Source organism: Chelon labrosus (assembly GCF_963514085.1).
Source record: "Chelon labrosus genome assembly, chromosome: 8".
NCBI lineage: Eukaryota > Metazoa > Chordata > Actinopteri > Mugiliformes > Mugilidae > Chelon > Chelon labrosus.
In genome coordinates this window covers 17,699,861-17,712,435 of record NC_140358.1, presented here as the reverse complement: position 1 = coordinate 17,712,435, position 12,575 = coordinate 17,699,861, and the positions used below count along the sequence as shown (strand labels likewise).

General features: G+C 42.9%; 2 protein-coding genes across 2 annotated transcripts; both read left to right on the top strand.

Moving 5' to 3' along the window:
- Positions 1-3,289: 3,289 nt before the first annotated feature.
- LOC311491398 (cationic amino acid transporter 2) lies at positions 3,290-7,947 on the top strand (the record flags this gene model as incomplete). Its single annotated transcript, XM_084549303.1, has 11 exons — positions 3,290-3,737; positions 4,358-4,513; positions 4,590-4,755; positions 4,899-5,035; positions 5,471-5,693; positions 6,655-6,791; positions 6,890-6,992; positions 7,085-7,218; positions 7,334-7,500; positions 7,610-7,718; positions 7,817-7,947. Exons 1-11 carry the CDS (start codon positions 3,368-3,370, stop codon positions 7,945-7,947), a joined length of 1,833 nt encoding a protein of 610 aa, XP_084405429.1. The 5' UTR covers positions 3,290-3,367.
- A 1,431-nt stretch (positions 7,948-9,378) lies between these two features.
- On the top strand, positions 9,379-12,270 carry LOC311492297 (platelet-derived growth factor receptor-like protein). Its single transcript, XM_084550533.1, has 7 exons — positions 9,379-9,585; positions 9,740-9,906; positions 9,998-10,140; positions 10,227-10,378; positions 10,509-10,802; positions 11,341-11,480; positions 11,785-12,270. Exons 1-7 carry the CDS (start codon positions 9,504-9,506, stop codon positions 11,989-11,991), a joined length of 1,185 nt encoding a protein of 394 aa, XP_084406659.1. The 5' UTR covers positions 9,379-9,503; the 3' UTR covers positions 11,992-12,270.
- Positions 12,271-12,575: the final 305 nt, after the last annotated feature.

Here is a 12,575-nt window from a genome sequence, read left to right as displayed (position 1 = left end):
TCTTGTGACAGTTCAATGTTCTGCTGGGAAACTTTTGAATGTGGCATTCAGGTGAATGTCACTTAGACATGTACCACCCACATAGACCAGAAGAGGCACCACCACCCCATAGCAATGACACTCCTTGAGGGCAGCAGCCATCCCCGGCAGGATGCAGCCTGACACAGACACACACACAAGAACAGTTTAGGAACAACTAAAAAAATATGAAAAACAGTACAAGGTCTTGACCTGGCCTCCGAATTCTCTAGATCCTAAACTGATCAAGGATCTGTGGGATGCACTGGAGCAAGCCTGGTCCACAGAGGCCCCTCCCCTCAACCCACAGGACCCAAAGGCCCCCAATAACAACATTCTGTTTTGGAGGCACAAGGGAGACCGACACAATATTAGGAAGGTGGTCATAATGCTATGCCTGATCGATGCAGTTTTCAATTTATTAGTGCAGAGACAGAGAGAGAGAGAGAGAGAGAGAGAGAGAGAGAGAGAGAGAGATAGAGGGGGGACCATATGAGGTAAACACAGATGGAGGAGGTGGGCGGCACCAGTTATTGCACACTGACCTCTTCTGCTTTAAAAAGGCACTGCACACTGGTCATGAGAATCTGACTTATTCAGGCAGAGTTGAAAAAATCCAACTGCGTACTTGTCTCTGAAACCAGAAAACACTCACAAGAGAAAAACAAATACTGCTATTAACTTCCAGAAACTGTGTTGTCATTTAAAATTGTTTAAATAGTTCATCAAATGTTTTGATTGCATCCATGACCTCAACATCTAAATCTCATTCTAGTCTATTTTTGCCCATACCAACCAATAACCGTTCGTTTTGAGAACAATAGAGGCTTTCTTTCATATATTTTCCCACATATTTGCCCCAAACTATTCGCTCCAGAAAACAGCTGATATTTCCCTAAAATCCGCGCATCTGTCCCTCAACCTAACTCATCTGAAAGTATGGAATTAGACAAACAACAAATGCAGCCAGCACAAAAGCATTTTTCGCATTCTGAATAGGATTTGCTGTTCGCAGTTCTCACCCCTGTGCCTTCTATGCAATAATGAGCACATTATGATCCAAACTGGTCGGGGAGTGAGAAAGGCTACTTTGTAAGTAAGTCCATTGAGTGGGAGGGTCACACAGGCCAGTCTTGTATATATCGCAGTAAAAATCATGTTTCCTTCATCCAAGTCAACAGCACGGATATTTTGGTTTCATTGCGCTGCTACAGTCACCAGTTGCTCTTCGTGGGACTGAAGACAAGGTAACAGATAAAATTACCATCCCTGAGTCAAATCCCTGACCTCTGCTTTGAATCAGTAATTTAATGTTAGATAATATTTAACCAGTGTCTGATATGTTGCTTTAATTGCACAGTAAATAGCCGTAAAAAAAAAAGGCATTAATGAACCTTAGCTGAGCTTCACCGTGGTCATGATTGATCCCTGATCATAAAGCTGCACATCACGTGTGGAGTAGTTGTTATTTAGATAAGTATTGCCCCACTGTCCTTCTGGAAATGGTATCTCAGCTGCAGATAGGAAGCCTGATCTTAAGTTTGGTCAAAGGTACTTTGACCGTCCACAAAGGCTGCCTTCCCACTCGCCTCCTGCCTGCTGAAGTGGATGCCAGGGAGGATTAGTTGTGCTGAAATCCCCTGATGGGAGATGAGAAAGCGAATGCTACCTCTCAAAGAGTAAGTGTGCAGCCCGCTGCATGCATAAGCCATGAAAGCTGCTTTGTGCTCCCATGTTTCATTAAGTCACAGAGCCATTAGTCTGGCAGGCTCACACCTTTAGGCAGCGATGGAGAGAAGGCTCCTAACAAGGAAACGTAGCTGCAGCGATAAGGTCACAGGTTTGTTGCTAAGCAATCGAGAGGATCAGTTATAGTATGGAGGGGTGTCAACTCTACATGATATCATTTTAAATGAGTGACCAACCAACGTTATCTGCAACAAACATGTTTTGAACACATTAGAAATGAGAAAATTAAGGTTTTGCTTGTTTCTTCTCATTTTGTTGTCTTCCTTTTATTTTTTTTTATTTATTTTTTTTAATACTTGTCCCGTCCCGTGAAGGACAAAAACCAAAGTCATAGAAGAATGTTTGCCGTAAAGTCTATCTTGGAGGCATAATCATGGAAAGATTATCAAAGCCACAGCTCTCATTGACATTACAAGCATCACACACGCATAAGGAAAGCAAAACGTTTCGCCACTTTGTGTGCAAGCCCCTATAGAAATAAAGAAAAAGAAGAATTGCAGTTCTATGTTTAACAGATTAAAAATATTAATAATTGATATTATTAAAAATATATGGGCTGAACAGCCAGATTAGCAAAACATTAAAAAATGTTTCAGTCGTTTAGGGGAAAAAAAGAAAAATAGAAGCATGTCCAGCTCTACGTGACTCATATTATATATATATTTAAAAAAAAAACACTGTCTGAGAACATGTGAAGTCTTTATATCTCAGTGTGATTTTAATACTTTTTTTGTTTTGCTTTCAGCTGAGGTCGACTGAAAAAAATAGTCCTGAGTCGGGCTGAGAGGAGGCGTGATCTCTGACATGATACTACACCGCTGAGGTGAGGACACAGTCTGCAAATTACAATATATATATATATATATATAAATATATGTATAAGTATTATTATTTTTTCTTCTTTCTATGATATAATATAATATAATATAATATAATATATTTCCATAATATATGGAAATAACCGTGTAAGTAACTAGAGGCAGAGTAAAGTGCAGTGCTGGATCAGGGCGTTTTCTGTGCAGTGGGTGGCAATGTGGAAACTCCAGGCATCAGCACTATCATATCAGGGGGGTGATAAAGGAGGGCATGTATAAAAGAATAATGTGATTCAAGCAAATGACTGATTCTTATAAATTGTCTTGTCTAAGCTCACCTGGGAGCCAGGATACTACGCAGAAGTGGTGAGTGAACACTTTCCCTTTATTTATTTCCCTTTATTTCACATATTGTGTGATATGTTTATCAGATGAAGAATATTAAGGTTTAACAAAACAGATTATGCACAGTCTAAAGGTGTTTTTTGATTTTTTTAATTAAGCAAGTGTAATTGTTTTCAGTAAATACTTTTTTCTCTCGAATTCAGCGGCTCCTACTAAATCAGAAATAGATAATTGATAAAAATGTCCCTCTGTGTGGCCGGCCTGACAATTATTCATTGACACATTCGCTGATCTGCCCTTCCTTCCCCACTCCTCTCCTCTTCCCTCTCTGTTACTCCCACTTACTCCCTCTTACTCACTGACACAAACTGCACTCTCGCCTGTCTCTTCCTTTATAATTCCCTTCATCTTTTCCCATCCTGATCCAAACCCTCAGAAACATGGCGTGCAACGCGGTCAAGTCCTTTCTGGTGAGCCTGTCTCGGAGGAAGCCCCTCGAGCCCGAGGGGGAGGAGAGCACGTTCAAGCGATGCCTGACCACTCTGGACCTGGTGGCCCTCGGTGTGGGCAGCACTCTGGGAGCCGGTGTCTACGTCCTCTCTGGAGAGGTGGCCAGAGACACTTCAGGACCCAGCATCATCATCTCCTTCTTCATTGCCGCTCTGGCCTCTATATTTGCCGGGCTGTGCTATGCAGAGTTCGGGTCCCGGGTTCCCAAAACAGGATCAGCATACCTTTACAGCTATGTGACTATTGGAGAGCTTCTGGCTTTTATCACTGGATGGAATCTACTACTCTCCTACGTCATAGGCAAGTGAGATACACTTGATTTATTTATCAATAACAATAGATTATTAAATGTATCACTGATGATTATTGAGTCTTATTTGTGAGTTATTTTGCTGAATGAAATTTAGTTTTTGTCTTGCTTGCACGTGCTAAAATGTTAAGGGATTTATTAGAGATGCTTCATATTTGTCAACATTTTCTTAATCTCTGGTTCTCAAACTTGAGATTTTCATCACATCATCATTTTTACGTCTTTTATGTAACATGTTTGGCTCAGAGAGAGAACGCTGAAACCCATAAATGATCAACCATCAACAAGACACTCTTTAACGGCGCCCTCTGACCTTTCTCTTGCTGTGGAAGCAGATTCTTAATGGCTCCTTTTACTGTAAGAGTAGAAGTTTTGAAACTTAAGTCATCTTTTTTTTCCCACTCAAAATCCTGTTTTTCCTGTTTTTTTTACACAGCTCGTTAAATAAATTTTTATTACCCCATAAACCAGATTGCAGTTTATAATAACAGAGTTACAAAAACGTGTGCGGCCCTCTGAGAAGGAAATGTCCCCTTCAATCTCTCTTTCTTTACGACTGCAGTTAAAGGAGTTATTAGTTTATTGCTCTTTTCTCTCATTATCTGTTCAGGAACTTCCAGTGTGGCACTGGCATGGAGTGGGACATTTGATGACCTGATTGGAGGCGTCATATCAAAATACTTTGAGGAAAATGCGGCCATAGGCCTTCCCGGCCTTGCACCTTACCCAGATGTCTTTGCAGCTGCTCTCATCCTGCTGCTGTCAGGTAAACTGCCGCCGTTAGCTTGACGTCACTCATGCGGTGCAAAGAACAATTCATATTCACCATGCTTTCAATGAAGGTCTGCTGGCGTTCGGAGTAAAAGAGTCAACAAATATCAACAAGGTCTTCACCGCGGTCAACATCCTGGTGCTGGTGTTTGTGATCATCTCCGGATTCATCAAGGGAGACATCTCCAACTGGAAAATCAGCGAAGAGGCTCTGATAAACGCCACAGCAGAAGCACAGTAATGTCAAAACAACACAATCCTATCTGTGTTTGGGTGCGCGCAGGATGTTGCCTTACATAAACAAGCTGGTTATCTCCTACTGCTAATAACCACAAGGTAAAACACTCACCCTCTCTGTTTCTCTCTTCACCCGGCTGCAGAAACTTGAGCTCCACTGCCAATGTAACAAGTGTGTTTGGCGTGGGTGGATTTTTCCCTTATGGCTTCGGTGGAACCCTGGCTGGAGCCGCAACGTGCTTCTACGCATTTGTTGGATTTGACTGCATCGCCACGACAGGTAACAGGGCAATCAGTCCTATTCCACAATATTAAACCTTAAAAACCTTAAAAAATGGAACAAATTCGGCTATTTTGAAAATATTTCTCTATCTCTATGACTAATTGTGCAGAAAATACCAACAGTAGGTTGATGTGCGGTAGTTGCTGTGTGATAGTGGATATAAAACAACATAACAGACTTTTATGTAATGACAGAAGTAAATGATCATTCTTCTTATCACAACATTTTATGACGCTTCTACTCGTTTACAGAGAAACAAATCAGTAGGTGCGGAAATACATTTTAATTGTTGAACATAAAAATATTACAACTCTTTAAAGGCCGTATAGCACTTAGCCCCTGCTGCTTGTTCAGACCTTCCATGTTCCCACAAGCACTGCTGCCATAGCACTCTTGAAATTTCATATAACATCGAACTTTCTTTCTTCGTAGGTGAGGAGGTGAAGAACCCCCAGAAGTCCGTCCCTGTGGGCATTGTGGCCTCGCTGCTTATCTGTTTCCTGGCCTACTTTGCCGTGTCCGCCGCCCTCACCCTGATGATGCCCTACTACATGCTAAGTGAAAAAAGCCCCCTGCCGGTGGCCTTTGAATACGTCGGCTGGGGTCCCGCCAAATACGCCGTGGCTGTGGGGTCGCTGTGTGCCCTGTCCACCAGGTATGAAACCACTGATGCTAGCATTTGTGCTCACTAAGCTCGACTGAAGGCTTTGTATTTAAGGTTGCATTATCCAGATTAATTATCGCTGAATATTATTTTGGCAGCCAGTAGTGTGGATTAAATATCTGGTGCTTGCCGACTCAGTTTGCGCAAATGCTAACCTGAAGCGTGTAAGCTTATCAAAAAAAATTTAAAAATACACCATCAGTTTTTTGCTTTAAGAATGAAAGGGTGGTGGAGAAAGGTTTGGTACTCTCCACAATATTTATTTAGCGTCAGCCTTTAATAGAGCAAGGAGCCTCTTGACGATGGTCAGCCATTACTTAGGTGACTGAAAGAGCCTGCCAAAAACATCTAAGTGGAAGGTTTCCCAAATCCTTTGTGAGCTAAGTGGAAAGTCTAACTACATTTGATTACACTGAAGGCCTTGCCAAATGAGTTCATGTTAAACTGATTAGGATAATCAGTGCCAGACAAAGCTCTCCATACTAAATAGAAGATCAAAGTTTTAAATCTGGTGTCTGTTGCAACTTTACCATGCTGGCACACCGGTATTAGCTGGGTTTTTTACATTTTTATGGCTGTTTCCCGGAGCTGAAGAGGGGAGGAGCTGTAGTGATGGAAACAAAGTGGCCGACAGCAGCTGGAAGTACGATGGCGAACTTCTGTGAAGTTACAGACTCTGCCAGTCAAGAATGAAATAAAACCTCAGGAGCGTCAAAAACCGTTTCTGAGTTGCCAGTGAAACTCAGAGAAAGGATTTCAGCCTAAAAAAAACCCCAAAACAACTGACAGCAAGGACAAACATGGAGAGAAAAGAAGGCACTGTAGTTATTTGCGTCAAGTGTGTTTGTGTGATTACTCCCAGAAGGGGGAAACAAATGTTCTGCACTGTAGCTTTTCTATATTTTTATTTCCATCTAAGGAACCTGTGTGACCCTGTTTTTTTGTTCTCCAGCCTGCTCGGCTCCATGTTCCCAATGCCTCGGGTTCTGTTCGCCATGGCGAGAGACGGACTGCTTTTCCAACCCCTAGCCAAAGTCACCGCTAAGGGCAGTCCTGCTATAGCTACCATATCATCTGGAATTGTGGCAGGTGTGACAGATGTTCCAGCTGTTCACCATGATCTCTGTACATGTGATTTTTACGGACGTGAACTAACTCTGTACTCCTTGTGTTTCTTGCACATTCAGCCATCATGGCTCTACTGTTTGATCTGGAAGCCCTGGTGGAGATGATGTCCATTGGTACTCTGTTTGCTTACACACTCGTGGCCATCTGCATCCTAATACTGAGGTACATTCTTTGTTTTTGTGTCCTGAAGCTCTAATCCTACAGCACATTTGATCTTCTTCACTTATCGCACCTTTCTTCTTTGTGTAATCAAGGTACCAGACGGGTCCTTCTGAACACTCAGACCTGCAGATCATAGAATCAAACTCCAGATTCAGCTTCTTGAAGCCTCCATCTTCTCCCAACTCTTCCACCTCACGAACAGTCACAATCTTGATTGTAGTGTCTGGTAAGTAGGGAGTAGTTTCTGAAAGACTGTAGTACTTGTCTTCACCAACAGGTGAAAGACTATCTTTGCCTCTCAGGTCTCTGATCCCTCTCATTCGGCTTTTCTCTCTCTGCAGTTGCATGCGTGGTTGGACTCTGCGTCATCCTGTCTCAAGCCTTAGGTGCTCTGGCCAATGCGGAAGCATGGAGCGTGGTGCTTGTCTGCATCCTTGCCTTGATCATCCTGCTCAACATATTCCTCATCTGGAGGCACCCACAGAACCCCACCAAAGCCACCTTTATGGTGAGAGTAGTTTAACTGTGTAGGCATTATTTGAGTCATGTCTGATGCTTTAATTTCCTTCAAGTATCTTCATTTAGTCTCACCCCTCCCCCTTTTTTTCTTCTCATAGGTGCCTTTACTCCCCGCTCTGCCTTTGGTGAGCACATTCATCAACGTCTACCTGATGGTGCAGTTAGGAGGAGACACATGGTTACGATACGCTATCTGGATGTTAGTAGGTAAGACAGTGTTTATACCCGAATGGATTAGCTGGCTTTCACAGAGCTAGCTGGTGAACTTTAATGACCCTCCTCTCCTCCTCTCCTCCTCTCTGCAGGTTTGCTTATCTACTTTGGCTACGGAATCCGTAACAGTGTTCAGAAGAAGCGTCTCATGGGCAAGCACGCGACGGTTGAAACAGTCAGCAGCCAAACGGACAAGGACACAGATAAAGAGGAGAAGTTCTGAGCTCAGGTGAAGTGAGGACAGATAAACTGAGATGTTACAGTGAGTAACCACTTTAAAGGCGTATCTACAGTTTTACACGCGCCGGTGCTGATCTGGATCTGAGTGGCAGTCGGAGTGGCAAGCGCACAGACATATGGACAAACTTGTGAACTTTTATTCCACACTGACACTGAGTTTTGTGTGTGTGTGTGTGTGTGTGTATCACTGAAATGATGTCTGAAGCATGTTTGGACCTTTAAGAGAAAATATTTAAATATTTATGTCATCTGAGTTCAAATCCTTACAAATTAGGGAGCACACATTTGAAAATGTAAACTTCACCTCAAGCTTATTCTCACATATTTATTAATCAGAAATGTGTAGATAATTAATATTTTATTACACTGAAATAACACGTTTACACTTTTAAAATGTAAAATTCCAGCTCGCTTGCATTAATGATTGTTTTTTTGTTCTTTTTTTTTTTTTTTTTTTTTTTTTTACATATCAATTTATTACATTAGAAGTTGCACAATGTAGATACCAAAAGCCTTTTGTGGGATGTCATGTTTTATTTGTTTAAACTTCAGACTGTATTGATTGCTTCTCGTTTCTGAGTGTAAATATGGAAACTGTAAATGTTTGCAAATTGCATACCTGTAAATTAATAAAAAGGAATAATCAAGTTTTCCACACGACTACAACCTGGAGTTATTTCGTTGCAGGATTGATTAAAAAAATGAATGCATAACGACGTGAATAAAAACTGCAGCCCACCTGCAGTCCTGGAGCTCACTGCCCAGAGTTCCCCGAGAACAAAAGGACCTTTCAGGGGAAGCTTATGTGTGTCATGTTCAAAATCATGACTTAGCTAGTCACTCAGAAGGAAAGGTTTACATTGTTCTTATTGGGAACTAGGAATTCAAAAGGCACAGTTTATGTATTGTTTAGAAACGCGTCATTTCAGATGGGCTAATCTTTTTAGAAATCGCGTTTTTGCAGCATGGTTTCACTCTAATATTTTATACACCAGTGGATGAATTACACGCAAACTCAAAATACTTCTTACAATGGCTAAAAAGAAAGTACAACAGCATTTTTCATGTATGGTTTTTATATTAGTTTAAATCTAATCAAGACTATGATTTGATTTACCTGTGGACAGACAGCAGGTCACACGGTTAATTGGGCACCAAATGCTTTTAATAACTTTGCCACAACCCTAACCCTCCGGGGCAGTGTTCCCGAGGGTCAGACTCAAGCTGCTAACACACTTCCAGTCCAGCAGCTAAGCAAACAGGCTGTGCGATTCCAAATGGAGGGGCCTCAGTCTCTGGACCCTCATTGGTCCGGACAGGCTTGAAAGCCTCCATTGAGCCACTCAGGAGGAATTTGGGGTACTAACGCCACACTGAGGAGGAGGAATTTGTGTGATTCCGTTCAACAGCTGTGCTCGGCCCTCCTCTTCCTTTATCTTCTCTCCACTCTTTTCGCCTTCCCCGCTTCTGGTTTCTTCAGCGCCTTGAACTGCGCGAACCGACGATCCACGGGCCGCTTTGATAATCCGCTGATTGATCATGCCTTCTGTGAACTCGCCTGGATCAAAGTGGAGGCTGGTGCTGCATGCTCTCGTTATTTGCGCCGTGATCTTGGAGTTAGGTAAGTGACTTTACTTCCTCGCTGTGGAGTTCTGTAAACATGTGCCTGCCATAAGAGTCACTCTGCAATCTGGCATCTGATAAAAGGATACCTTCACCACTATCCTATCTTATCTGTGTTTGCTAACTACTGATCGACCATGCGATATGTGTATTATATTGTCCAAAAGACGCCCAAGAGCAGAGGACCACCCCAGGGAGGACATCGAAGCCCAGCAAACCCAAACTTGGCAGACCAACAAACAAAGGGCCCAGAGCTGTGACGGCCAAGCCCAAGATCAAAGCTGCACCTGCAACCAAGGCACAGACCTCCCTCACGCAGGTATTGCCCCTATAGTACACTTGAACTTTTCGACCTGACTGCATCTGTGTTTTTATTGTTCAAAAACAATGATTTTGTCTGGCGCCTGAAGGTGCTGAACAGAGGTAAGTTTAAGAAGGTGGGCGAGACCCTAAGCGTGCAGACCGGAGACACTCTGGAGCTGAGGTGCAGGGGGAAACCTGTGCAGTGGAGCGTCCCCAGGTACCTGGAGGAGGAAAACGATGGTAGGCTCAGGTAAGCTGTCTGCAAATCTTAATTCTGCCTGGTGCATTATAATGAGAAATGTGAGTCATCATGTCCTTTGACTTTTGGCTCTGCAGGATAGTCCAGCAAGAGCGATATGGCGTTCTAACATTAGTCAACAGCACTGGTGCAGACACAGGGGAGTACACCTGTTACCCAATGTACTGTGAAGATACAGACTGCAGGAAGGAGTACAGCAAAGCTATCAAAGTCTTCATCTTCTTTCCCGGTATAAACTTTATTGATGCTGACACGTGTTTTCCAGAAGGCAGTATTTACCACCAGCTAGACAGAAATCCTGTTAACATCCACCTAATCTTATCGTCACTCATATCATATCTTTTCGCTGTACCAACTAGACCCACAAGAACTATTTGTTCCCTCGTCTGACTACTACGCGGTGATTCAGCTGAGAACCAACTGGCCGACGGTCCTGCCCTGCCAGGTGACGTCGCCCGAGGCTAAGGTGACTCTGCACCGCGAGTTCCCCCCGTCGGAGGTGGAGGTGGACGGCAAAGAGATCTCCTTTAATGTCCAGAAAGGCTTCACCATCCATCGGCCCCGGCTTTATCACGCTGGAGAACTGTACTGTGTAGCCAGTCTGGGCAACCTGAGGCAGAGCTCCATAAAGTACATGCTCATCTATGTTAACTGTGAGTGCTGACAATAAGTAGTTCATTCGCTATCACAGAATGCATTAGGTACAAGGATAAACTATGGATAATCAAATAATTTAAACACTCATAAAGTTAACCATTAAGCTTATTATAGCTTTTTAATGTGAGAACTGCATTTTTATTGGCATGTCTACTGTTTTGTCCCTCAAATGCGCTGAGGCAATTTCCAAACTCAGGTCTTTGCCTTTGACTTAGTAAAAAGAAGACAATAAAACCCAGTTCTCAGAGTCCAGCTGCCACTTGAACTGGCATTTTCATTAATTCTTTACACGTCAGGCCCACAGACACTTCCACATTTAAATGTCTACACTAATTTTCGCAACTTTCAGATGTTAAATTGTTCAGATGTTCCAATGTTTTTAGGAGCTCAAAAGCATATTTTAACATAATACGAGTGAAGACTTTATAAGCTAAAAACATCACCTTCAGTGGTCATTCTTTATTTCGCTGTCATTTTATCAATGAAACCCTCAAACGAGAAAAACAGACTGACTGATTGTTGACCCGCCCTCAGACCCCATGGCTCCCCCTGCCCCAGTGATCCAGGCGTCGTCGAGCTCAGTGGCCGTGGGGGAGAACCTGCGCGTCAGCTGCACTGTCATAGGAGAACGAGGAGTGGATGTAGGGTTTACCTGGGAATATCCAGGAGAGCAGGTCAGACACTCACATAGAGGGGCAAAGTCATAACTCAAATGTCAGTCAGTTTCATATTAATTTGATGGCGTTAATAAATAACCTGTTTACAGCACTAGATCAAGAACATACAGCAGATTAGGAACATGCATGTTTACTTGGCCTCGTAGTCACGATTAATCAGTGAACATTCAACCTATGGACTGTATGAATTTTGGCCTGTGACTAATTATTTATGACTTACCAGCGTGTGAGCAGGTAACCTTTCCTCCAGTGCAGCATAGTATGAGTCTATTTCTGAATGGAGCTCCTGTGCTGATTGCAGATCGGGAGGCCTCCGTACACACTGGAAAACGTCGGTCCAGTCAGCGGAGGAGCGGCTCAACAGCAGTCCCAGTCTGTCCTCCTGGTGGACGAAGTGAGAGACGTGGACCAGGGAACGTACACCTGCACCGCAGAGAACCTGCAAGGGTCCAAATCAGTGTCCACCACCGTTAAAGTGGTCCCCAAAGCCAAACCTAGGAAACCGTGAGCGAGACACACAGATGGATGAAGTTACTAAGAGGGAGTGAGAGAGAGGAGAGGAGATGAGGCTGAGCATTTTGCTCCGTCAAAGTATTAACGAGCATATATCAGTCACATATAAATCACAACAAAACTGTTTTCTCCTTTTGTGGCTGAAAACACTGCAAAAGTGCAATTATAGCAGACATTTGGTTGTTTAAATGAATGTACGTATGTAAATGTGTCAAGCATGTATATTAAAGGTTTTGTATACACACACATTGCTGCCTGTCTTCTCTACTCTGTTTATGATAGAGTAATAAAGTAAGAGTAGTGACATGAATACCAACTCATGTTTATCACAAAGAACGCAGTCAAAATTAAAGAAACTCACTTGACCCTGTCAAAAATATGCAGATGGTTTTTATTATTATTTGCTCTTTTGTGGGAAAGGAATGGAATGCATCAAACCCTAAATCAACTCATTCATAATGGCGGTGGAATCACAACTTAATCCAACCTTACACACTAGGCCGTTCCAACCCAGAACCTTCCAGCCTCTCGCTACACCACAGTACTGCGAGCTTAGTTGCATTTAATTCTACAGTGCCA